The 27,254-nt window shown below is 46.9% G+C and overlaps 2 protein-coding genes across 19 annotated transcripts in view; one reads left to right on the top strand and one right to left on the bottom strand.

Annotated features, from left to right (window-relative positions):
- MAP7D3 (MAP7 domain containing 3) overlaps positions 1-7,978 on the top strand; it is a 43,587-nt gene extending 35,609 nt beyond the window's left edge. For 14 of the 15 annotated variants that reach the window (XM_082062270.1, XM_082062278.1, XM_082062275.1 and 11 more), the window contains 6 exons: positions 560-740; positions 1,860-1,964; positions 2,231-2,284; positions 3,082-3,175; positions 3,618-3,816; positions 4,918-7,978. In XM_082062270.1, coding sequence (XP_081918396.1) covers positions 560-740; positions 1,860-1,964; positions 2,231-2,284; positions 3,082-3,175; positions 3,618-3,816; positions 4,918-5,227 — 943 coding nt within the window. In that variant the 3' untranslated portion in view covers positions 5,228-7,978. The remainder of the gene's footprint in view (positions 1-559; positions 741-1,859; positions 1,965-2,230; positions 2,285-3,081; positions 3,176-3,617; positions 3,817-4,917) is intronic. The other variant, XM_082062271.1, reaches the window with a different exon arrangement.
- Positions 7,979-8,750: 772 nt separating this feature from the next.
- The window catches only part of FHL1 (four and a half LIM domains 1), a 47,253-nt gene continuing 28,749 nt past the window's right edge, over positions 8,751-27,254 (bottom strand). For 2 of the 4 annotated variants that reach the window (XM_082062282.1, XM_082062281.1), the window contains exons 2-6: positions 12,745-12,929; positions 11,861-12,038; positions 11,187-11,356; positions 10,466-10,652; positions 8,751-9,731 (exon numbers count right to left, since the gene is read on the bottom strand). In XM_082062282.1, coding sequence (XP_081918408.1) covers positions 9,574-9,731; positions 10,466-10,652; positions 11,187-11,356; positions 11,861-12,038; positions 12,745-12,900 — 849 coding nt within the window. In that variant the 5' untranslated portion in view covers positions 12,901-12,929 and the 3' untranslated portion in view covers positions 8,751-9,573. Of the gene's footprint in view, positions 9,732-10,465; positions 10,653-11,186; positions 11,357-11,860; positions 12,039-12,744; positions 12,930-20,033; positions 20,158-27,254 lie in introns of those variants that run through there. The other 2 variants (XM_082062279.1, XM_082062280.1) reach the window with 2 other exon arrangements.

The following is a 27,254-nucleotide window of genomic DNA, read 5'->3' as shown; positions in this document are numbered from 1 at the left end:
GCATTACAGAGCATTAGATTTTGTCTTTTTTCCACTCACGGGTACAAAGGTGTCATAAGCTTACATATAGTCTGCTGCAGATGTTTTATCAGAAGTGTCATCAGATGTGTTGTGTACGTTTGCATGATTTGATGGTGTACACCTCCCGTATATCTGGAATTTGTACTATAGAAGAAACAGGTTTTTTTAGACAATCTAACTGAATTTATGTTTGACAGTGATTGAAAGCTTAATGTCATGGATGCAGGTGGTATTTATTAAATAGTTGTCACTTAATCCAGTTCTCTATCAAACATTCAATTTCTGGACCAACCTGACTTGGCCTTGACTTAATCAGCAAAGAACTTTTATGTACACATAGATAGTTTCTTCTAGCTTACTCTACTTTTTCCTTTGACGGGTCTGGATGATGGCATTTGTAAATCTGCACCGGAAAGTATCTTTACACAGTCATTCTGTGGTTGGATACCTTAGAACTTTCTTGCTTTCCTAGCCTGTCTCATGTGCATGCACACTTTTAAAGACATCCAGTTGGTAATCTGTATCTTGGAAACATTAGAATCAGAGAAGAAGAAGCGGCCAAGAGAGCAGTTGAGGAGAAAGCACGACAGGAGGAGGAGCTCCGCAAGCAGGAGGAAGAAAAGCGACTGGCTTATGAAGAGCAGCAAAGACAAGCAGAAGAGGAGCGGATCCGCCGAGAACAGGAGGAGCAGGAAAAACTTGCAGAGCTTCAACACCAGGTCTGCTTATCTGTAGGCTCCAACTGTGTTCCTTGCACAACTGGCTGATGTGTTAGGGGTTTGTCTTTGATTTTCTTTCACAGAATGTTTTTGACAAATCTGTCAGGAATGCTGTAAAGCAGAACTCACCCTGTCCAAGATGGATTTGAGAATGCCTTGAAGTCCTCTTCTTGCTCTAGTCTGTCATTTTGATTGTTTTTCCAACATTTGATAAATTCAAGTGTGGGGCAGAAGCAGATTTCTTTTTTTAGCCATCTGGGATGCTATTTTGCATACATAAAACGTTTATACTGAGCCCACTGTACCAGCTTACTGCTGTGGATTACAAGGAGATGGTCTGTCTGGAAGGTCATCTGGCCTGCTCTGAAAGATTGATAGTGTTTCCAAGTCTGCTTTTCTGGTTGCTAAATAGTCCTGCGCAGCAAATATCTGTGTACCTTTACAAGTGAATCCTGCCAACTGAAGGGAACTGTTTTGCAGAAAGTGGATTTTCTTTAAATGAGTCTAACCTTGAAAATTATAGTCGTTTTACAATGAACTTTGTGTTTGAAGAGCTGTATCGTGGATCCCATTGACATGTGTCTGAATGTTTCTTTAAAAGCTTGTTGAGGTTTTTAATAATTATTCAGTGTTAACTATGCTTCTGCCTTCTTTCCAGTCATACCAGAAAAGATTTTCCAGTGTAGAAGGAGCAGAAGATGCTCAGCACAAAGTAGCTTGGGAGTAATACCTGACCGCCAAGATTTTTAAGTTAACGTTGCCACATATAGAATTTAATTGCTGTCTTGTTACTTTAAAAATTATCCTTCTTAGACAAAACTTTGTCCTGAAGAATAGTTTGAACTCTGAGTAGCTCAACAACATCCAGAACATTTGCATTATCACAATATAGCCATGCACATCGCTTTTCTTTTCACATCAGTTTCTGAATGTCATAGTAATATATATTTCATGTCGGTAGCTGGTTAATTGGCATCTAGCTGCAATGTATGATAATATTAAATAGTGATTGTCTGATGTTCCTGTCTGTGTTGAGCCAAAATCTCTGTAACAGCTCCACTTTTGATTTTTGGGAATGAGTTGTGCACTGGGTGCTCTCTTTTCTTGTTTTATTTTCAGAGAGAAGAAGCAGAAGCAAAAGCTCAAGAAGAGGCTGAAAGACAGCGGCTGGAAAGAGAGAGAATTATGCAGCAAAATATGCAGGAAAGGCTTGAAAGAAAAAAGGTATGTTGTTTCGAAAGCAGAGAATTTTCTCAGCCTAAAATAGCAGTTGAAGTGGTGAACTAAACAGGCAAAAAGTCTCAGATGCATTTAAATAGAAGTAGTGTGTTTTATTAAAAAGCCAGCTCTGGCTTGTGAGCTTTAAAATGGTGAAAAACATAGTAAATTTCTAAAATATGAAAATATATTGTAATGTATTAAAATTTAAACCAAAATGCTGAAATATAAAGCTCTCTGCATAATTGCAAATATTTTCCCTGTTTTAACAGAGAATTGAAGAAATAATGAAAAGAACGCGAAAATCGGATCAAAACGAATCCAAGGTACTTGTTTGGATGTGTATAATGACAGAACAGGCCCTTCTCAGAGGAGGCTTTGCCTTGCATCGTGTCTTCCTCTGCTCTCCTCACACAGACAGGCTGCCACCTGAAGTGCAAAGTTCTGCTGCACCTGAAAAAATTGCAGTAGCTTCCCATCACACACATTTTTCTACTTTGCTTGTTCTCGCCAAAAGGCCTTTGATGCATTTTTGTTCAAGGCATATAGAAGCAACGTGATGTAGTGCTGTTGCTTGCAGATTGGTTAAAAAAAAGCAGTGGTTAGTAATGGATTTTTTTATTAAACTGTATGCTATCTGCTAGGGCTATTTTTCCCCAGGAAACTTAAATTCCTGGCTTCATCTGTTTCTTTAAGGCCAATCTTGGATGCTCCTTGGATTGGTACAGTAAACTGGGTGTATTTTTGTTCATGTAGTGACCTGAGGTTTCTGGCAAATTACATGTACTATGTTGAGGAGCATTTGTTCTTCTCTGAACATTTAGAGACCGAGTCTTCAATAGCTGAAAATCAATAAGTATTTAGCAGATACCCTGGAGAAATGAGGGGAAAAGGAGCTCAGGAATAGTTCACAGGTAGGAGATGGAAGTGGATCCCACAGGTTCCTTTCCAGGCTGTGGCTCAGCACAGCACATGTTACTGGGGGACCTGATTGCCCGTGAGCCTCTGGACCTGTGTGGCTTTACAGCTGGGCAAAGAGCAGTCCTGCGTGGGAGCTGGGATTGAACCCGCTGTGAAACGCTGCGTGGTAGTGAGCTGTTGTGAATAACGCCCTGGAATTCAGTTGCAGAGCGAAGGGAAGTCTGCGGCGGAGGCTGTGGAGGGAGAGGAGATTGAAGAGGATGAAGAGTTGGGTCTTGAGAAGACCGATCAGCCAGGTAAGGAAACTTGATGAGTCAGATTTAAGTGGCAGTCGGTGTCTCAGGGATGTTGAAGCATTGTTAAAAATGTCAATACTTAATAACGCTGTGATGGTCTGAGACACAAGTCCCTGAAATGCCAGGGAGGCTCTCTGTGTGAACACAGAGTAGGTCATTGACTGTTCCGTACCACAGGAGACTGCCAAAATGATTAAATGCAAAACGATTTGGGAGTGAAATGCAGACAGCATGCTTTAATTTTACAAGTATATTCTTAAAGATGGAAAGCCAATTTCATGTTGTTACAGGCAGCTTGTCTGTAAACAAGTGAATGTATTGAAGCCAAGTGCCTTGAGTTTTGGCTAGGAAAGGTCATTTTGGCACTCGGATTTTATTCACTTAGAATAGTGATTCTGTGGCTAAAGCTTTTTATTCTTTCTTTTTTTCACCCCACTTTTAGGAAAGCTAAATGGCATTGACTTATCCCAGGAGGTGAAGGGGGAGACAGAGGGTTTTTTAGAGACTGCACATAGCTTGATCAGTACAGAACCTGAAGAACAAGACGTGTCACAGTCGAAGGCCAGCGAAGTGTTTATGAATGGAGGTGACTTGAAAAGTGATGAGGACTCTCTGCTTTCTGCTGAATTTAAGGATTCCAGGTAGGTCTGTGTAGGTGGCTGCTTTACCATCAGAGCAGTTATCCATCACAGGAGAAACCCCTCTCTGTGTTTAAATTAAATTCAGTGCTGTATGGGGCATTCCATCACATTTTCGTACCCTGCTAACTCTGTGGTATTTGTCTGGCTTGCTCCAGACCCGTGGCGTGTGCCTGATGTCAGTTTACTGCTTCACACAGAGGCTGTTAGTTCAGGATAATTGTTTGTTTAGATGGCAGCATGTTAACAGTACTGGCTTTGCTGCGAAGTGAGATGCGCAGCCAGCATTGTGGCAGCATTACTTATAAAGAATGGCACTGGCTTGAAACTTCTTCCCTTGAAGTGGTTAGCAGTTCTTCTCGTTAACGAAACATTAAACAAAAAGGAGGGGGACAACACTGAAAGGAAGAAGAACCTGCAGAAAGCTCTAGAATAGTTTCAGTTGCACTGAAGCACCGAATACAACACAAAAGCATCCTTTAGTGGAAAATTTTTTTAGTATTTCAAATTTTATCTTTTTGAACATAAAGTATTTCCATCTACTACTGGAAAATCTGTCCTCTGATGCTGTTCCCTTTGCTCATCTAAATGCTAATGATTTAGAAATGACATTGTGAACTCTTCTTTTTAATGTGATGATAGTGATGGAACATGAAGACATTTTCATGATTTTCTTAAGAATGAATGAAAATTGATCACTCTGATTTGGGTTTAGATGTTGAATCCATTTTAAGTATCATTAGTCTTCTGAGGCTCAGTAAAAAGACCTAACTGAACTAAAAAGGAGAAATGCACACTACTAAAATAGGATTTTAATGGTGCAGAGCTTTAAACTTGTTGGTTTCTTCTGTCAAATTTCTGTCCCCAGACCTTACCTGAGAGCTATTGGTACAGTAAAAAGTGTCTATATGTTGGTGAGTTGTCCCTCCACGTTGGTTCTTGGAGGAGGGATCCACGTGGCGGCTGGAGGAGCTTGTCTGGGAATTCCCTTCAGGATACTCAGTGCTTTGCAGAGAACACAGGCTGTTAATTGGCTGGCCTGTAATCAATCTAAAGGTTAAACATCCAGAAATTGTAATACAAGTATCCATTTTTTTTTTCTAGCCATCCTGCAAAAGAAATGGTTATTGATGACTCGGTGAAGTTGAGTGTTTGTGAAGTTGATCATACAATTGGACTGAATCAGAACCTGAATGGAAAATCTGGTTCCTGGACTTTTGAGGAGTTCATTGACGTTGGAGTCCATTCCAAGTCAAACAGACTGAGCTCGGACAGCATCTCTGCTGGTAACTGTAACCAAAACTTGAATGATGCTGCTACAATAACTTCTAGTCCCAAACTGGCTTTTGAGGAAGATGGTGCAGTGAATTCATTGACCAAACCTATAGATGCTTCATCAGGTAATCTAAGCTGATTTCCCTCTCTGTCACTTCCTCTGGCTAGATAATTAACTTCCTCGCATTCTACTCTCCTTGCCTTAACTTCAGCTTCTTATTTTCAAGGCACTCTTTCCATTGTGTAGGCCGGAGGGAAACCTCTTTCTGTAGTGGTTGTAACTTGCGTTCTGTCAAGAGGAGTCACTAAACAATGCCTTTCTAGGGCCTTGCTCTAGGCAGCAGCGAAGGCCCAACATTAAGGCTCTTCCAAAGACACAGCTGAGCCCCTGTGAAGCCCCTGTCTCTCCCACCAACACTCAGGCCCATGTGTTGTATTTTTAGGCTTGTTCTAAGGTGTCCTAAGTGGCACATGTTACTTTTGAAGATACTAACAGTTTACAAGGTGTCTGATGTAACTCTACAGACGAGACCTTTCCACTCGTAGGCGTGTTCTATAACTTTTTGATCCTGGCCTGCATGGTTCTAACAGGTCTCTCCAGGCTCTGGCAAGGTGTTAGCTCGCCTCTCCGCTTACTGTAGAATAGTCTGTCACTTCATGGAGGGGGGTAACACCAGCCTTAAATTCCGCAGATGGATATGTTACATTTTGGGAGGAGTAATAAAGCTTCACGCACAATATTATGAATTTTCTGAAAGAAGCAGGGCTGTGTCTGGAGCCACATGTACTTGAGAAGCCAAAACCTCATGCAGCACAACATAGTGTGTCAGAGAGGCTTCAGCAAGCTAGTTTACGTAAAGATTAAACTTCTCTGGTTTGGAGCTAAGCCCCAAATGGCTGTACTCACAGCAGGAGATCTCTTTCTGTGAGATAAATGACTGCGTGAACACTTGAAATGAATGGTAGTGGAAAAAAAACCAGGACTTGCCTCCAAGTTTTCTTTAAGTGATGTGTAGCACTTTTTTTTATATTAAAGTGTAGCACTTTTCTAGACTCAACTGCTTCCCGAGTCTCCTCTGTCACTCTGCGTCTCGGAATTTTAGTCTCATGGACACAGCCTTATTGAGTCTTTCCTTGAAATTTAATGATGTGATACTGCTGATCACATATTGCTCTGGTCAGAGTCATTAGCTTGTTGCCTTTTAATTTTGAACTTGAAAATGTTTAGACGTAGCATGGTTTAAGAATTCTGTACGCAACTTGGGAAACTAATATGCATATATAAAAAAGGAAAAGCTGCTGCGCTCATTTTGGACCATTCCTTGCTCTCTCCCTGGACGTAGACTCTGACAGTGGCGACAGATGGTTGTGGAATACACCCAGTTATGATGGTTAAATGTTTTCTTCTCTTTGGACAGAACTGTGAACACTAGAGACCTGGAAATAATCTGATTGCACTTCAGTAATCCAGTGTTTTATCAAGTACCGAAGGCCTTGTTTTGAAAAGCTGCTTGTTTACTTTTATCCATCCTCAAATTTGAAAAACAAAACAAAACACCAGGGAAGGGATGACAAACTTCTAGATTTGCACCTTGAACCATTTCAGGGAAACTGTTGTGCTGATGTTCCTTTTCCATTCGTTTAGCTAACTGTTAGATAAGATTTCGTTGTTTAAATATCACTTGTTTCCCTTTTCCAGTCTTTACAGTAACCTGTTTGAGTCTTCTTGAATTTCGATATCAGTATCTTGTACAGCCATGTGCCACTGGAAGGGCCCCAGTTACTTACTGGCCAGGTTTTGCATATTCCTAAAATGGCACTTGGTGAAATGAAAGATCCATTCAGTGTGTGTTGAAGCTGAACTCCCTTTGTTACGTTCTAGAAAAATGCTGTTACTTTTTGGTTCACGTGCTGTTGAAAAACACAAAATTGAATATCTTCAATTTTGAGTAGAGAAGAAAAATTTCATGTTTTCTAACATGAAAATATTGGCAGTTTCAAAATGTGTTATTGTACCATCGCTAATACGTTTTAATCTGTTGGAAAACATCAAAACATTTTACAGCATATGCACTAATGTATTACAGCAATGTTGAGTACCTAGGTGTGTCTGTCATAGTGCAGTTTAACTTGTCATGCTTTTAAAAATGTTTTCATTTTGAATTATTTATCTACACTCATGGAAGTATTATTTTTATTGTGTACATAACAGTATTAGACCACTGAAGTCATGTTTTTTTCATGTTAATTATTCTGTGTGTTCCTGTTCTAGCTTTATAACAGCATCTGCAAGCTGCATATATATTTTCCTTCCCCTAAAGCCTGCATTAAGTAATTTATCTAACCTAAACTTGCGTGCTTTTTACGGCATGAAGAGATTAACTAAGCATCTTCTGCAAATTGCTACTAAAAGTACTAATGCGGTCTTGTTCTTCTGTCTCCTGTAACAGATATACTGGGTAAGTGATTACTGTACAGAATAGCTGGTTCAAATCCTGCTGTAAACCATTGGCTGATACTTGAGTTTGGATGAATCGCCCAAACGGCAGCTGTGTTTTCAGTGGTTAAATGCAAATGGTTTTGCTGGATCCAAACTAGTTCTTTTCTCGACATCGCAGTGGCTGTAGGAAACCCTCCGCCTTCTTACTCTCACTGTTTGCTCTTCAGAATACAGTAGAACTGGTTTAGACTTTAGAGCAGTGCCTTAGGTAAAAGGAAAGATGTATTTTTGTACGATAGCAGTTTCGTTCTGGCAGAGACAATCATTCTAACGAAAAAGATGCCGGTATTTTTTTTTTTTTCTCTGTGCTGATACTATTTGTTAAATGTTCTGTTACAGCTCTATGTAAATATGTGCACACCATTAAATAAACTTTGCATTTCAACAATGCTTTATTTCTCTAATGCTAAACATTCCCTTAGGAGGGGTCTCCAAGGCCTGGCTGTGCTGACCTGCCTGGAGATGCCCCCGGTGCTGCAGGTCCCCACAAACAGGAGCCTCTTTGGCATTTGTGTGGTTGGGAAGGTGTTTATTAGTAACACCTTCAGCTCTGGCTACGTTTGTACGTGCTGATGATGTGTCGGTAACTGTTGAATTCTTTAACTTGCTGTTCACTCTAAGCCTTTTCCTTGTAGCACCAGCATCTTTCTGTTCTAACAGCGAGTCAAGCAGTGGAACCAGACTGTTGAGAATACAGCAAGATGCTGTCTTTGGGTTTTTTGTGTGAGGGTTCTTTTTTTCTGGTAGGTGCTTGTGAACAAAAGGAAATGGCTGGAGCAGCATCCAGTTGATAAATATTTCTGTATGTTATGAAACACTGCTGTGGAAAAAAAAAAAAAAGCAACCTTAAACCAGTGTTGAAGGTGCTGAAGGTAAGAGTAGAGCTGTGTATGGATGGTGGCTACACATATGTTCTCCAAAGGGCTTTTTCACATGGGCTGTTCTTGGCAGATGGTCTGGTGTCAGTCATATATTAAAAAAAAATAATTAGTTTATGCAAATTGTTGCTTTGGCCCTCAGATACTTAAGGGCACTATGGCAGAACAGCCGACTCTACTTTGCCAGTATCAATGTATCAGACTTGATTGCAGTAGCTCAGCTCTACGAGGTGTCAGTCCTGGAAGATGGCAAAATGAAAAGAAAACAACTTTCCAGACTGTGGGATTCCAAGCAGGCACTAATCTCATTTTTATTACATCATAAAACATACACTGACATGATAGGAGAGCTATCATTGTCTGAGCTGTTTTTAAGGCACTTCTAAATGCATGTGTGTTTTCTTGTAGTTGAAAGGTTTACTTCTTATTAATAGATTAATAATTGTTTATAGACAGCCTCATTTAAACAATAATGTAAAAAAAGCTGATGAGCAAAACTTTCGGGCAAACCATGCGGAAATCAAATCTAAAACAAGTTTATGGAAACTTAACTAAAGCTAAATCATACTGCCAAAACATTGTTATATGTAAGATGAAGCCATTCCATACACTTGCTGCAGTTTGGTGTGGTAGGGTAAGTAAAGGTATTTATTATTGTGCTGCAATTAATGTTGTGATGTATGTAATGTACCTATACTGGTAAAAGCATAGTACTGGATGGATCTCTCTGATCCTGGGTGCAATGTTTGCATCTCCATTTCCCAGGTGCATGCCTTGTCAAACCTACTTAAGTGCCAAGCTTAAACATATACCAGACAAGTTTAAAACTAGCTTTGTTTTAGTTTAAGCCACACGTAGATTATGTAGGATGTGGATCTCTCATGCTAAATCTAACGGCATTTCAAGCCTTTACACTAAGAGTTACTTGGAAGCAAAGTCAGATTTTTGCAAGCCTACATGCTTTTGTACTGCAGGAGCTTCAAAATCAAACCAAGTATAACTTTAGTTTTTTATACTGAAATGGAAAAAAGTTAGAATTCTTAACATGCAAGAACCTGCTCTTTACCAGGGCTCTAAATCCATTTTACAGCAGTTGCTGTCTGCTCCTTACAGCCGTTGGGGACAATCAGCACAGTAAATTTTTCCATTATGGCAAACAAAGCGCTTGTTGGCCAGACCACGGGCACACTTTGTGCATTTGAAACAATAATCATGCCAGGATTCATCTTCGTAGTTAACCACACTGGTTCCTCTTCCAAATCCTGCTAGGAGAGAAAACAATTATAGGACGGCGATAGTAGCTTTTCCCGTGGCTGGGTTAGCCCACCCAACAGCAGATCCTGTTCTTACTGCCTCCTGTGTGTCTGTGCTCTTGCAGACTGTATTCGTGTGACTAAAATATTAGTCAAAAATTGCAATTGAACTGTCTTGTTTGCTGCTCAGTACTCCTGTGCTTAGAGAACAGGCAGCTTAGCATAAGGCTTGTGGGGCTTGTCTGGAACAAGCTTTCTTGCTTGGATCTTTTTTTCCAGGAAAGATGAAGGTGTAGAGCAAGGACAGGTTGGGTAAAGGCCCTGCCTGGTTGTTAGGAGTCTGTGCTCTAAAATGCGGAATGAAAGGCAAGTCTCACAGGACTGGCAGGAGACTGCCACATTTCGGGGCTGAGCTTTGTAATCCAGTAACAATTACCTGTAAAATACATCAGAAACGAAGCAAACGTGACTTTGGGGCAATAAAACGCTGCTCTTTCTAGACTTGAGGTTCCTAGACTAAGATAAAGGTGGGAGCAGTTCTAGTTGGGAAGTTTTGAGGGAAGTGAATTTGAGGTGTGCAAAGGGTGAAGAGCTCCGTTACTAACAGGCTCCATCCAGCAAGAGCACATGGTTTATGATTAAGTCATGTATAAATTACACTAAACCTGCTACTGGCGTTAGTGGCCTCTGAGCTGCACATCTTTGGGGACCCACCGCCCTCAAAAGCTGCATTTATTCCAACATACCTGTAATAGGATTCTTGCAGCCAGCGCACTTCTTGGCAACGCACTCCTTGTAGCATTCGACGCAGTAGAAGTCGTCCTCCACGGCTGTGAAGCGCTTCCCGCCCAGTGGCTTCTTGCAGTTGGAGCAAATGAAACACTCAGAATGCCAAGGCTTTTCCTGGTAGGTGAGGCCTCCAGAAGTGATGGGCTGGGAGGCAAAGGGCAGAGATGCGTTTCAGAAGCGGTGAGGAGGAAGAGAGGTGATGCGGGTGTGGGGTAGGAGGGCTTTGTCATAGAGTTAAATAGCGCAGCACACTTCAGTTCCTATAGCCTGAAATCCTGCATGCCTGGAGCTTTCATAATAGCTTACTTTACCTGCAGTGACTCTGCAATTCTACACTAATCAGTTGCAAAAGTTGCAAACCAGCTATTTTACAAAACATTGTATTACTGCTTGAATACACAATACCTATTATGGAGCTTAAACCAACCCCACAGCAAGTGCAAGGCCAGTGCCCACTTGGTTTCAGCAGAGCTGCTGTGAGACAACCATGCAGTTCCCGCTTGGATGTGGCGATGTGCAGCAACTGTCACACCATCAGCTGGCTGCACTGCTATCTCAAGGAAGAACATGAGCATCAGTACAGCTCCAGCATGATCTGCCTCCTGATTTACTCTCCCAGCTTCTAGAAGACGCGAGGGCTGGGCCTGGAAGCTGCCTTGGCAAAGCAGAGGGACTTACATTCTTGCATTTTGTGCAGGTCTTGGCAAACTTGTGCTCATGGCAGGAGACACAGAAGAAGTCATCACCCTTGGGGAAGAAGCTCCCAGATCCAATCACTTGCTTGCACTGGCTGCAGGTGAAACAGTCCTTGTGCCAGACCATCTTCTTGTACTCGACATTTTGGTCTCCTACAACGGACAGAAATAATTTGTTTATGTGGGATTTTGGGCTTGCGACAAACTCCCCACCCCCCCGCAATGCAACACACCTATAGGCAAGACCTGTCCCTAGCTATGTCCAAGACTCAGTTGTAACGTGGACAAGGGATGAGCTGTTAATTTCTGTATCGGACTTTAGCCAGGGCCTTCTAGATTTTCTCAAAATATTTGTCAGGTGCCTGAGCCTTTCTGAGAAGATCTTGACTTACAGAACAAAGCTTTTTGTACAAAGGATTGGAGACTAACTACTAAACTGAACTACCCACAGGAGGGTTAACTGCAAAGCAGCGTTTAAGCACTTCAATAAAATGGACAGGTGAGAGCAAGAGTCAAAACGTGCACCATTTTGTGGTGCTCCAGCCTTCCACTAAAATGCCCCTACCCCCATCTGCAGCCTCCACGGCTAGATAAATCACCATGGTTTTGCCCTGGGGCAGAATTCGGCTGTCGTACCCGTGTCCCTGGCACCAGTACCTGCAATAATAGGCTTGAAGCAGCCCTTACACCTGGGCGCATCCGCAGTGGCCGTGCAGGTGCTACACCAAACCTTGTTGTTCTCCCTTAGCATGAAGGGCTCATTGACCAAGGACGTGTAGCACTTGAAGCAGCGGAAGCAATTGTCGTGCCAGTAACGGTTCTTGAAATGCAGCTCCTGGAACGAACAGAGATGGGGGGAGCAATAAGCCCTTCTCTCTTGCTGAGCAGCACTAAAACCAAGCTACTGTCCCAGCAGCCTGGGAGGTAGAGAATAGATTCGTTAGTTCTAAGCCTGTCCGCATTCAGTGGTTGGAGGTGCAGCTCATCTGCAAGCAGTTAAGGGAAGAACATTTAACCAAACTCACTGGAACAAGGGGATTATTTAAAATCAAATTCATTTTGGACCTTCAGAGTAGCAGAAAGTGCTGCAGCAGCTTTGAAGTTCTCTAAGCATGGGCTTCTCTGGTTGTCAAGCTCCCCCTAGGTCAGGTGTACATTATTATTGCCATAAACATGAAGCAATAAGCATTTCACAAACTGACAAAAATTAGTCCCTAGGTTCCCAAGTTCTTTGCCCAGAAGATGAGAGTTCTGCACGCCCTGTGCAGGCTGGAGAACCTGCAGTGCTCTCTTCAGGACAATTCAGCACTTGCAGCAGTTCATGTGGCTGAATCTAGATCTTGAAATGAGCTCCTGTGCACAACCAGCCCATGGCGAGCACCCCTGCGGCAGTGCCCAGAGCCTCTGGCTCTTTGCCCAGGGAGAACATGCCCCACCAGATGCAGGACTCACAACTTGTTTTCACACAGAAGCTCACAAGAAAACAAATGGGAGGACAATCAGCATCTGCCTCGTCACCCATTTAACTGCTCAGCGCTCACCTTGGAGTCGGCTCCGATGGGTTTCTTGCACTCGGTGCAGGTGTTGGCGCAGAACTTCTCGAAGCACTTGACGCAGCAGTGGCGGCCCTCCTTCTGCACGTACTTCTTGCCTTGCAGCGGGTCGCGGCAGTAGTGGCAGTCAAACCGCTCCGACATGGTGCCCACCGTGTAACTGCCAGGCCCTCCTGGAGGAAAGAGCGTGAAATTAGAGCACTGAAACCCCGGGAACTGCTTCACCTTCTTGGGTCTGTGCAAATTAGAGGTATCAGGACGATGGCTCAGCAATGAGCAGGCAGCGGTACCGTGCTCCTCAAGCTAGAGAGCTTTGGTGTCAGCAAGGTTTCTATCAGCCAGTTCAGTGGTTTATTTAAACAAAACAACAACAAAAAAAAGCACACACAAAAACCCCAAACAAACAAACACCAACAAACAAAACAATAGATCTCTACCAACTGCACTGGCATTTTCCAGGTGCCTCCAGCTTTGGTTTCAGGGTCTGGGTTGGGCTAAAGAACCATCACGCTCAGGGTGGCTGGTGCAATATCAGAATCATTGAACAATTCAGGTTGGAAGGGACCTTCAAACATCATCTAGTCCACCCCTAGTAGACAACCTGGGTTTGGCCACAGCAATCACCAACTCATACACCTGCTACAGAAGGCAGGTCAGGAATTGCATTTTAGGATGCAGAGAGAGAGCCATGAAGTCCCAGAACAATATGGGCTACAGAGTAGGACCACATGGGCTGACTCCTGGCTGTGCTCTGCTCCACCGCTGCAGTTAGCATAAGAATGCATTAGTAATGCAAATATTTTCAGTTCCCTTAATAGCCATCCAAGATACGAATGCTAATTTCTGCCCGCAGAGAGGCCGGATGGGCTCTGGCCAAGCACAGAAGGGCAGATCTCTGCCTGGGGGGGTGCACCCCGCTGCCAGCGCAGCGCTGCAGGGTTTGCTCGCTCAGGGAGCACAGCTGGCGAGGAGGGCAGAGTCCCACCGCAGCCTCTCCCCATCACCTTCTTAAGAGGAGGGAGACTAGACTGTTTTATTTGCATATTTCACCTCAAGCAAGGATAATGGTACCTAATCACTCAGTGAGAGCCACCGAGTTCATCGGGGCCAGGCCCACCGCAGGCCTCAGCACCACATAATTTGTGTGCGGAAACCACCGCCAACCACAAGCAGAGCAGAATAGTTTCCATGTTTCCAGCCCAAGCCCGCAGCCAGCTGCAGTCCTCCGAGGCCTTTTGTGCTGGGTAGTTGTGCAGCTTCCAGCTGCCTCTTTTCACCGGGCTTTCACATATAAAGACGTGAGGAAAAAAAAAACACAAGAAAAGATCTCCCTACATGTAAAGACACCTCGTAGTTGGTGCCCGCAGTGCTCTGCCAAGGCATGATGGCCAGGAGCCAGCACATCAGCTCTTGACCAGAGGATTTTCCAGTTTGGCCGGCGGTGCTCGCTCATGCTTGCCCCAGACACCCGCCCCAGCCTGCGCAGCCGGTCTCAGCCTCCCAGACCACTCCTGCTAACGGCTCCATTTCCCTACGCCCTTCCTCAGAGCAACACTCCTGCGAGGGGGCTGCTAGAGCTCTAATGAGGTTACACGAGCCCATGCCGTCCCAGAAACGCAGCTCCATCCCTGTCCCGGCTGCTTGTGGCCCTGCAGCCCCCAGCACTGCTGAACCACAGTGTCCCTGCACAGCCAACAACCCAGGACGCAGCCTTGAACCTTCTGCACCATCCACCACCAGAAGGAGCTGCGGCAGCAGTCTGCCAAGAGGAAATTTAATTATTCTTTTCCTGATAGACCCGCAGCACCAGCACAGAGCAAGAAAGGGAGAGGACGTGGTCAGGCAATATAAATTGCTGCTGTGTCCTGCCATGGGGCAGGGCATGGGGGAGGCATTAGCATCTCCATCACCTCAGACCACCCCACCATGGGCCGCTTGTTCCAGCCAGGCTGCTCCAAGCCCCAGCACAGCAGCTTTATAAACTGAAACAGGGTTCGAGGTACTTGGGATGGAGAGAGGGGACGCCATTCCCAGCAAGGGAGGGTCAGCGAGACCCCATTGGGCTCACCCGCAGTCCTTGCCTTGTTGTTACAGCATTAGGACCTATTTACGCAGCTCTTTTTTTTTTGGATCTTTGTGCATCCCAGTAATTCTGGATGTGCCACCAACCACAAGGCCCAACCCGCCAGCATGAGAAGCGCCCGCGCTGGCGCAGGAGCTTTCGGGGCCGAGGGACGGTCGCTGCCGCCTCAGCGAGGAGCGGCGCTTTGCAGCAGAGGCCCCGATGCAAATGGACATTTTGCCATTATTTCAGAGCTCTTCTGCCTCATCTCTGGGCTCAGGAAGCTGCTGTGCGGGCAGTGAGAGATGCTGGGGCAGGAGACAGGACTCACACTGTTACTTCGCAGATTTTAAAATCCAATCCACACCCTTCACCTAAAATTTACAGGGGGCCAGAGACTGAGCTGGCAGGAGTTGCGCTCTATGAGGACTGAGGTCTGGAAACGCTGCGTTGCCGGGGTCAGGAGACAGCCCTGTCCTGCTGACAACCACTCCAAGGGTCGCCTTTGTGCCGGTTCAAGTAAATGAAACAAATAAACAGCTGGGAAATGTGGAAACTATGTGAGGCACCGCCAGCTCTGCGGAGCTTTGTCAAGAGAGTGAGTTTTATTTAGAAGAAATGCAATTGCACAGGGTCCAGGGCAAATGGTATCAAGACATTCCTGATCTCAGGTTTAGGGTTGCTTTCAAGCAGAACACGTAATCGTGAGCATATGGCTCAGGGAGTAACATAATCCTGTGTTCCCATGTATCGCATCGTGTGCTAACGTGAGCCACATTCATCACAGCGGCTTTGGAGCTCCACAGACAAGTTAACGCTGGGCCTGGCAGCCCCAGGAGCTGGGCTGTACATGCACACAGGACAGCTGCTGCCTGCTTGTGCCAGCTCGGGGCCAAAGCCCCTCTCGTACATAGGCCAGGCTTTGCGTCCAGCTTTTCCAGGAGCTTTTTGCCCCAACAGTATCATCCCTGCTCCAGACTCAGGAAAGGCACCTCTATCCCCTTGCCTGCAATGAAGATGCACCGACCACGTTGTCCCAGCAAATGTGCTGGCTGCTCACGGTCTCTGCTCACCCATGCCATGCTGAGAGCCCACGTCAGCTCCTACAGCCCTCCCACGGGAGTCCCAAAAGCCACTGATCTGTGGCGAAGTGAGGCCCCGCACCAGCAGCTGCTGTGCTGGAACTACCAGATCATTTATGTGCTCTGTAAACAAATAAATACATCTTCTAAAGCCTGGTTGGCAGCAGATCATGGTTTTGGAGATGTTTATCTCCTCAGTAACATGTTCATCCTCCAGCTACACCACATCCCCACAGCTTAACTTTCCAGATCTTCCAGGTGTATCAACCCCAGCATGTTTTGCTGTCTGGAAAATAGGCGAGGGATGAAACTAAGGACACACTGGGTATATGGAAAAACCAGGACTCCTCCTCGCTTTTCCTTGGGGCCTTTATTTTAGCACAGGCTGCACAACTTCCCTGTGCAAATGCCATTGAGCACACAGCCGGGGTTCACACCAGGGGTACAAACATGCTACAGAGACACAAAACTCTGTGCTCAGGGTGGCCACCCATTGAACTAACCACTGAAACTGTAAGCACCGAATATTTGTGCTGCTTTTTCACAGCGGCATGCTTAAAATGACAGCAGTACATGCAGCTGTTTTAGCTTGGAAGTTATTTGAACAGTTTCTTTTGCTGTACCTTCCCACCAAACTGCAGCATCTCCGAGATGACAACCTAGTCAAGTGTCCTGTTTAGCCCCAGGAGAATCACACACTCTGAGGACATGCACTGATCCAAACCCCATTTCAGTTGACTCTGGGGCCACACAATGGCGTTTAGAAAACAGAGAAAAAGTGTGGACGGACAGGAACTATTCCCTGGCCCAGGCTGACGTCCATGCAAAGATCTGCTGGAGAGAAGCAGGTGAGAAGAGAGAGCACAGGATGCCGAGGAGAGGGGTAAGTGCAGTACGTGCCCATCCTTACATAGCCTAGAGGACCCTCAATAAAAATAAGAGCTCAAGAATCCAGCAATACTTCTAGAAATTAACCTGCCTTAAAGCAAGGTGTTCCTCTCCCACCAGCCCTGGTAGGGTGCTGTCTAAATGTAGCTCCCTGATGGATTTGGCTACAGCTCAAGGGCAGCTGGCCAGAGCAGTGGCCTTCTCAAGTATCAGGGTATTTGGCATGAAGACCCACTGGAATTCAACCCTAACATTTACCTGACCACAGAGGTGCCAGTTAGCCACTTGTCCCCAAAGAGCATATGTTGCTTTTCAAAGCAGCCCTTCAGCCCTTGGACGACCATGCCTTCCATCTTGCAAACATCTCAAATGTTTGGATTCCACCAGCACCTTAAGTGATGCTGACATCATGCTGTGCAGCAGTCCCAGGGCTGTCCCTGCCAGCAGTCACAATCAGGGCTGCATCTGCACCCTGCAGCATGGCAAGCTCTAGGATGGAGAGGAGGGTACGGACCTAAGACGTGCCACCCCACAAAAGCTATTGCATTAACACAACCCCTTGCCTCTCCAGTCTGGTTCCTGTATCCCATGGTCCCTCGGCTGGTTCAGGCAACTGCAAGGCAGCAGCTCAGTGACATGCACAACAAATGAAACCCAAGCACTCTGCGCAGGGAGCTCGAGCACAGCTGATAAGCAAAGCACTTAGCACAGGATGTGTGCTAATGTCTCTGGGGAATATGTTTAAATGTGATAAACCACCAAGGAAGAACTTGAAGTGTGGTCTCTATAAACAACCAGGGAAACTGTACTTAAACCTTACAGACTATTCTGCCACTTAGGAAAGAAGATAAGGCTGAAGGTGTTGACCTTCCATGCTACACACAGCTGCATGAGTAATGGCAATATGGATGGAAAAGAGCAATTGCTTTTTGCCTCTCCATCAGTTTGATTTTTCTCAGCAGACTGAGCACACACAGCCCCCGTACTGCCAGGCATTGCCTACACCTGCCGATTTCGGCTCGGGACCTGGCATCCCCTGGTGTGTCACCTGAGTTGCTATTCTCAGCATTTCTCTATGCAATGTCACATGGTTTGCTATAAATACCAGGGAATACCCTTAAAAGAAGGGTCCTGTTAATCTGAAACGTGAAGCATGCTCAGGACTGCACCTCAAGGTCACTGGCACGCTGCCCTGGACACCAAGGAAAGAAAGAAATCACTTGCAGGTCATTTCTGCTGGGAGATCTGGCAGTAATGACTGGAGAGCTGTGCTTTCCCATTGCTGGGCTGGAGCACGTGCGAGTCTCATACTCTATAATTCAAAAATTAGTCTGTTGATAAAATGAAAGCTGCTTTATTTAGAACTAGAAGAGCTCCAAGTTCCTCAGGCAGTTGCCAAAAACATTCCCTACGGTCTTATTGCCACCACATCTGAGCACGTCCCAATCATTATTAAATCTTCACAGTTCCCCAGTGAAGCAGAGAAGTGCTGTTAAAAACCACACAGCTCCTGCCCTGCAAACGCTTCCCCCAGCCTTGCTTTTGCACCTAACACTGAGCTCTGCTAAGGCTGAGAAGGCCCCCAGTGTGCAAAGCACCACTGCTTAGAGTTAAGTCTGAGCACCTGGGCAGAGTTTAAGCAGTGAAGTTCAAACCTTTCGAAACACACCAAACTGGCTAAAACAGAGTCCTGTTCAGTAAGTAGGTAACTCACTCTGTGGCTGCCTTAAGCTTTGACCTTTGAAGCTCCCCAAATGGCGGCAGATCTGCTGCCACCTCAGTAGCTGGACACCCTTCTCAAGCCCAGGTGCCCCGAAGAGCCAAACATGAGCCTTTCTCCTGCAGCAGGGAATTCACACCCCGGGGCAGGCACTACTGCACCCCACATCATGGAGAGCAGGGGTCCCCGTGGGGTGTGGGAGCAGACACTGTGCTATAACTTGCTTGTGGCAGCACTCCAACCACAGCATCTTCAGCATTTTATATTACAGCACAAAATCAAAACCATGGGTCCTTGCCCCCGAGAACACTGACACCCCCACCCACCCCCCCCCCGAGGAAGATGAGAAAGAAAAGAAAGATACAGCTGGAAGTATAAAGAAAGGGTGCTGCAGGATCAGTCAGTCTCGTGGGCTGGAGTTAAAAAATACATTGAATTAAAATGTAGGAAGACATTTATTGCTTTTTTCGAACACCTTTGAGATATTTCAAAATGACACCACAGACGTGAGATTTTACTCAGAAAGGTGCATTGCCTTGCATGTATCTGTGTCACACAAGTGAATCGTAAGCAATTACGTGCCATACAAGGAGCCTCACACTCGTGCCTTGTCCTGGGAGGCTGAGCGTGAAGTCAAACAGCATTCCCTGACTTTCCCCCCCAGTTCTGAAGAGGCTCCGTGTTCCCAGTCAAGTCTTTTGAGCACCACTGTCCCCTGGCGCACAGCAGCTCGGTTTGATGCCCGCAGGAGCTGTGCCCCAAACGTGCCACCATCTCCTTAAAACATCCACCCCTTGGGCTATGTTTTGTCAAGAGATGCAATGGTTCTGCCACTGCTAACTGTGATTTAGGGTTGTAAACACATGCTGGACACACACAAACTTGGTTGGCTTCTAAGAATCGGATAAGCTTTTAAAAATCCCAAAGAGCTTTCGGTGGGTCTGCAATTGGAGGGCTAGAGGAGATTAGTCACGGATGAGAAGACACAATAAACCTTGCATGCCACAGGGGACACACAAAACACTCTCTCAAGATTCCTGTCGGTGTTCATGGGAAGGAAAAGTTGACATTTTCTTATTACTGGCCAGGGTCAACCCCTTTGATCTACAAGACAAACACAGAGAGGAGGGAGCAAGCACGAACCTCCTACCAGAGCAGGGTAAAACACCTGGGTTTACAGCCTGGGTTTGCCCTGCTCACTGCACAACCGCCATAGCATCATCCCCCATCTCCTCCTAGTCTTCCTCAAATAACAGCTGAGCCCCAGCCTCCCCACAGCAGCGGATACAACAGCACTTACCATCCAGTGCATTTTACAAAATAGATGAGGCCGCCACCACTGCCGTGCTCCCAGCACACTGGTTATAAGCTCGTTTGCCATCATTAGTTACAGCTGCAGGTTGCTGAGGCTTAAGATCACATTCTAAAGGTAGCAGGAGCCTGTTAGCAAAACCTTCCTCCCCATTTACGAGGCATTGCGCACACAGGGCTTTTCCCGCAACTCCCGGCAGCACCTCTGCTTTACCTGCGTGCCTGTGGAAAGCCATGGTCAGCAGCCCAAAGTCACCAGCAGCCCCTTAGGTGACAGAGTTCACAGTCTCTTGGCTGATTAGGAGCTGCCCCGTTTGATAACATACATTTAAACGGAGGCTATTAATACGGATGGGACTCCTACCAGATGTCCACTCCCCTCCCCAGAGATCACAACCTTAATCCCCCTTGGAAAATTCTTACCATTTTAGGTGATCCAAGGGAGAAGAATAGGATCCAGAGACCTCTAGGTCCCTGTAGGCAACATGTAAATACCTGCCTGGCTACTCAGCACCCAAATTAGTCCCAAAGGCAGAGTGTGCCTCAGGAACTTGACCCCATGCTAGTACTATTTGGCCTTGGCTTTAAAGGTAGATTGTGTCTCATAACAGTCCTGAGCTAAATTACAGACCTGACGTTAATTCTGCACTGCTGTTGCTGAAGGGAAGAGGTGGAACACAGCCCCACAAGAGCTGGGGGGGTTGCAGTCCTAGGAACCAGCAAGGGGCTGTTCCCCGGCTGTAGGGCCCATAAATGCCATGGGCTATACCACTGGGGAACCAGCTGAGAGCCCTCAGAAGTACCAGAAGATGCCTTGATGGAGGTGGTTAGACTTGCCTTCAACATGGGGGTCATGCTGAAGTTTTATTGCCAGTAAAACTACTGGTCCTCCTCCAGCTTTTACCCTGAGGAAGCTCAAGGCATTAACCATCCAAAGGGAGCAAGTCCCTGAAGAGCAGCACTTAGAAAGTTGGATTTCACAATTATGGGGCTTTTCCAGCCTCTAACACTATGGCCGGGCCCATTCCTCAGCACGCGGCTCACAGAGAGCACTGACTCATGTCTCTGTCCTCTTTACTCAGGTGTCCACAAAGCTCCCTGAAGGCCCCGGCTCTGACCTGTTCCCACCCGGGTCAGGCCGGGGAGCAGAGGGAGCCGTGGCACAGGGCTCGCTCCCGCGGGGACACGCAGCCGGCGGCAGCTCCATGGCCGCACGCTCGCTCCAGGTCATACGGTCGTTGTCGGTGCACGCTCAGGGCCGGGGGCCAGGGACACCCAGCTGCTAATCCTGCCTCGACACTGACTCACTGCGCGGCCGTGGGAAAGTCAGTGAACCTCCCTGACAGCCACTGGGAAGAGCCAATGTTTATCATTCCTTCCAGGGAGCCCATCTCAGTGGTGTCTGGCCTCCAAACAGCAATCGACATCTTCAGCTCGAGTGACCCTGATACAGCCAGGAACCGGCAACGTCTCCACCCCCGACTTGCAGAGGTCCCAAGAGCCCCTTGATGGCATGCACATGGCACGGAACACACAGCATCCAGCCCCAGCCTTGGTGACCCCCTGGAGCCTTCACCCCGATCTTAGTGCCCCTGGGTAGCATAAATGCCTGGTCAACATCTCACCAGCATCCCAACATCTCCAAGTTTCCCCTGCATCCTGGAAAAGTCCACACTAGACAGCATGCCATCCCAAAAGAGCACAGCATGGATCCACTTGTGTAGCAGATTGAGGCTGGGAAATGTGCTAAAATACTGGAGCACCGAAACACTTTGGCTAGGAAAAACCCAACATTATCCTGCCCCAGCTCATCTATAAACTCAAGCAAATTGTTTGCATAATTCAGATGGTAACAGGAACCCTAACAACTGGTATTTTCCTGTGCTAATCTTGCTGTGCACAGTGTAATATTTACAGACATGAGTTCATTTTTGGCAATGCATGTAGAGTTTGCACTATTAACCATTCTCATTCCTTTCTAGTTCTCTACACAAAGCACTGCCACCCTCCTCCTCAGCAGTCATTTCCTATTCCCCAGAATACCCTCGTATTTCAATTAGAAATGGTAACCTTTGCTCCCTGTCCTATAAGGCGGAATAGCACTGCTGTGCAATGTCAGCAGCTGTCATGTCCCAACCCGAGGGCGGCTGCAATTCAGCAGCGGTTTGACAGCATTGCAGAGGCATGCGGAGAGTTGGGACGGACACTTGGCCATCAAAACGTTTCACGTGCACAAATGCAAGTCTGTTTGCAGCATGACAACGGGCATGGGCGGGAGAAGGTGGGAGTAGGAAAGCACAGCCAAAAAACATGAGGAAGTTCCAGCTGATGTCCATGAAGAGTCACCATGAAACTCCCTAGAGCAGCATTTCATGGCAGAGCTCACTCTGCAAAGCCTCTGTTGATTCCTCAGAGCAAGTCTGTAATAAAAAGGCCATTTTGTTTGAATTTGTGGCCTCCTGGGCCAGCACAGCAGGGACAGGCTGGGGAACGGCCCTTGGCAAGAGGACAGCGCCGCTCTTGGTTTCTTGGCTGGTTTTAGCCATATGACCTTGGACAATTCACATCTCTTCCCCAAGCCCCTCTTTGTCGTCACAAGCCCAGGTGATTAAGCACGCTGGTGGTGCAAGGTGTAGCACAAATGCCAGGGAGGGATATCATTGCCCTGTGAAACATGACAGGGAGCAGAAACCCCCAGGAAGGAGAAGGTGCCCCAGAAAGAAGATGTGCTAGCATTGTCTGAGCCCTCCTCTGCCAGCCAGACACTGTGCACCCACATGTCCCAGAGCAAAGGGTGCTACAGACAGCACACAGCAGGGCGTGCAGACTTGGGTTTTCAAGTTTTTAACATTAAACCTGTCCTGTAGGTTTGCAGGACTCCAGGGAGCTGGTCTGGACACACTGACCCCACCACACAGGTCTGACTGCGAAGTGGCATGGCTGGGCCATAGTGTCATCCGCTCGGATAGACAAATGATTCACATTGTGGTTTCCAGAGTATTTTCTTGCCCTAACAATCCTGCCAGAAAAGGTCTGAGTGTCTCATGTTGCTCACACATCCTGCTGTCACTCAGCAGGGAGAAAGTCCTAAATAAAGTCGATATAACCCAGGCATTGGTGAACTATTAGTCACCATCATCAAAGAAGGAAGGACGCAGCAGTAAATACAAGCAAGAAAGGAGCACATGCCAATGGTCCCAATCACACCTGAACCCAAATGGAAGGGTTCCCACCTGTTTTTTTCAAACAGCAGGAAAAAAAACAAATCAAAAAGCACACACACAGAGTTCAGTATCACAAAAACACTTCAAAAGATTCAGAGCTGGTTCATTTTCCCCATTCCACACACAAGGATGCAACTCCACACCCCTGAAGCAACCTGCAGGCACTCAGGTCAGCAAAGGACAGAGACACACACCCTGGTTCACATCGGATGTCCCCACGTCCTGAGCAAAACCAGCCAGGACATCACTGCAGTGACAGAGGGGATGAACACTCCAGGCTCCAAGCAACCAGCTCAGAGGGACGGTGGAGAGGGAAAGCACATGATGAAGGCACACAGGGTGTTTTTCTTTCTTTCTCGCTGAACTCCAGCCCACAGCTGGGTCAGGTCTGTGTGCTGAGCCTTTCGCAGTGCCAGGGGAAGCTCTAAGGATCAGCTGTGGAGGTAGGGATAGAGGAACTGGGAATAAATGCATAAGGAGGCAGACAGACTGAGTAACCCTCCATGAACTCAGATATAACGTGAGTAGAACAAAAGGGGGAAATGATGGAAATATAAAAAGAGATTAAAAAAAAAAAAAAAAAACACACAAGGATGCGGGTGTAGTAACAGACAGGAAAGAATGGCCCAGAGATAGCAGAGCTGGAAATGAAGCACCTGAAAAATAGCAAAACTGGGAAGAGATATAAACTGAGTTTTTCCCAGCTGCCTCTATGCACAGGCTGGACTGTTTCCAGGACTATTCCCATGGCAGCTCCAAATTTATTTCCCTGCTGCCATCTGCTCTGCGGGTCCCCTTCACACACGCTCCCGACTGGCACTTCTTCCCGTCACCTGTTGCTGACATGGCAGCCTCTGTCTGCTGCTGAAAGCCAAGTGACACTGAGGCTTGGGGGGAGCGTCTGTGCATAAATCAAGAGCTGGTTTGTGGACCCAAAGGTTTGTTCAGCTCCTGTTCCCCACTCCTGGCTATGCTGGGATTGGAGAACAGGAGCTGCAGCACAGTGGGGCCCAGGGACCCACAGCAGCAGCCCCAGGACATACAGGTACTGGTGAGAACTGGGTGAGGAGACACTGCAGCAGGATTAGGGGTGGCTTTGAAGCACGTGCACCAAGAAAGTCCAATTCATCTAATCCCTGCTCCCTTCTCCTTGTGGCTCATGGTTATATTATTGAGAAGATGCCAAATCGACCTCTCCCAGCAGCAAGGAGAGCCTGCTGTGATCCCTACGGTTTGATTTAGACATTGAGTACAACATCATAAAGGGACAGTCAGTCCCAAAAGGCTGCAGATTTTATTTTTTTTTTAGTCTCTTAGAAAGACAAAAGTATTTGTCTTGAACACACGAGGTTAAACATGGGCTATGTTTCTCTTTCCAGCTCTGACTCCCATGTCCTTCCACCTCAGCTCGGTCTGTGGAGCTGTGAGTGTGCAGGCAGCGGGCTGGGAGGCTCGGCAGGCTGCCCACAACACCGTCACACGAGCTGCATGGTAGAAAGGACAGGTCTGAATGCACCTGGACATTGGCCAACCCTAGAGGGACACCAAGATGTCCTTTGCTCTTCCTGGGAGAAAGATCCACATGTACTGCCAAGACTGGTTTGATTCAGATGCTCTGTAAGAGCATCAAGTGCATAACTGGGCTAAAAAGCCTCAAACACAGCATTCCCCTCTTCCCCCATGGCTTCACCCTGGCTTCAGAGCTGAGAAAAGTAACTTAAGTCCCTGTCAGATAAATACCACACTGATCCCAGCCAGGCAGTCTTTTCCGGGAAGGATGAGGGCTGATGAACACTCACAGCAGTATAATCCTACCATACCCACACAATAAATGCTCATGTCAGGGCTTCACCAAGCTGTCAGTGAGCCACCACTGAAATAATATTTCATAACCTGCATTATGCTCTCTGCACTCTTAATTGCTTTCAATTACGCTTTTCACAGGCGTGACAGCTGGCTGAGTGGTGCTCACCCCTGGTGAAGTTAAACAGCTCACTGTGGAGAGAGTACAGAAGGAAGTTCAGCTATTAGTTTGCATCACTGCTTGAAAGCCAGGTCATTCACCTTCCCTGCAAATCTACCCACAACAAGGCAGAAATTAGCAGCTACCCAGACATCAGCTACAAGACCTGAGCTCTCCAGCATCGCCCACACTGGTTGTCAGTAGCCCTGCCATCCTTTGGCATTCGTTCAACAGCACCTGGCAGCAAGAAGGACTCACAAGACAGGTGCTGCAGGCAGTGCCTGAGCTCTTCCTCTGAAGTCTGGGAATGCTTTCAGTGCAATGTTTTCCACCAAAACATCATGTTCTTGGGAAGCTGCTGGGCAGGTGGTTCTGCAGACCTGCTTATTCTGCCACCACAGCACAGTGGGCCAAGGCAAAAGCCCACACAAGTGATGCTCTGCAAGAGCAAGGAGCTTGGGTGTTTCCCCTTAAAGAGCTTCATCTTCAGGAGAGGAGAAAAAAGGGCTGTTTGTGGGTGGACTGTGATTCTGGCAAAATGCCCTCCAGAAATTCAGCACTGAGGATAGAAAACTTCAGCTCAGGTGGTCAGAGATGGGTAAAGCAAATGCTTCTCACAAAAAGGCTGGGCAGAAGCACGCTGCCTGGCCAAGGGTGAAGACAGGCCACTGCTTTGACGAGAAGGACATGTCCTTCCAAGCATTGCCACACTGGTTGGGAAGGTTCCCTGGCAGCCAGCACACCATCAAAGCACTGCCCAGACTGGGCACAGACCCCAAGTGCTGATTTAGAGCTGATAGGAGCCAGCATATGTGTTTAGCAGGACAACCAGCCCATTACCCTAGGCACAGGACAGTCGCCTGGAGCAAGATTAGCATTTGGCTATTGACACCTTCAGTTGTTAGCGCTGGTGGCTGAAAGGACCAAATCACCCTTGTTATGTGGCCGTTTTAAAAATAACCTTCCCCAAAGCCCCAGAGTGCATAATCCGGTGTCTGTCTCGGCTCCAAGAGCCGAAGGAGATCAGCTTGCAGGGCTGATGGGTATTTTTGGGCACTCTGACTAATTGTCAGGACATATGCTGAGCATTCTTCATAAGGAAAAACAAAGCTGCAAAGTCCCTTCCAGTGAGGCCTATGGGGTTGGATTAGTCACAGAAGTTATTCTCAGAAACCCCTGCTTTGGGAGGGTTAGATTTCATTTCCAGCTTCAGTGTGTTTTAAAATGGAGGAAGGCGTCCACACTTACAACGAAGGCTCGTCCAGGCTGGGCCATGTTGCACCAACAACAACAAGGGCAAGAGAAGTAAAAGCCCTTCCCCTTGGAGCAGCTTCAAATTCGCAGTTGCTTTTTTGGCACCACATCACACGGGCACTTGCTGGCCGTGCCAGGGGACACGCTCCAGGACAGTTTGGGGATGTGCTCTGGGACAGCCAAGGAGAAGACACCCACCAGAGGGAGGGGAGGAGGCCCGCAAGCACCCACCACTCGTCAGATGGAGCCGTGGTGCACCCTGCTCTGGTCCTGCATTATCACACATTTCCTGTGCTGAAACAGACGCCGTTTAACTTTCTCCTTCACTCAGGCTTAGCTTGTGTCCGGAGCTGACTTCAGCAGTCATTCACACTAACATTTTGCAAGACATCCCATCAAGTCTCTGTTAAAGCCCAATTCATTAACGACCCCCCATCACCCTGCTCAGCCAGGCTTTGCATTTGCAGGGAAGTTGGAGCCCTGGCCAGAGTAGGAGGCCACTCACACTGATGCTACTGAACTTGCCTTTGGCTGCTCTTTCCCAAACTGACTTCCAAGAGACTCGGACAAAACCAGAGGAGTCAGCCAGACTTCCAGAAGACCATGGAGCCCTGATAACGTATTATTTTGCCAGCCATGACCCTCTTCCTCCCTCCATGCTCAAAAGCAAGAGATTCCCAGCTCAACAGCTCCAGAACCTGGATAATTTATTTTAAAATAATTTATTTTAAAAGGAATCTGATTTTTTTCTTGCAGTTCCTTGCTGCTTCTCCTCTGAACAGCATCTTTTACCAGTCTCAGCACCTCAACAGCTCTTTGCTCTTATGCCAGCTTAAGCCAGCTCTCATGCAGCTCAATTTTTCTGCACTTATTTAGACAACAAATAAAGCACCCGTGTGCAACATCTCCACAACACTCTGTGACAAGCAAGCCCAGAGCAGCCCACATTTCCTCACCACCATGCAAGGCCTGGGTGCACTCTGCACTTCAGCCC

This window comes from Streptopelia decaocto (genome assembly GCF_964273445.1).
Source record: "Streptopelia decaocto genome assembly, chromosome: 10".
NCBI lineage: Eukaryota > Metazoa > Chordata > Aves > Columbiformes > Columbidae > Streptopelia > Streptopelia decaocto.
This window is presented reverse-complemented; position numbering and strand designations above follow the sequence as displayed.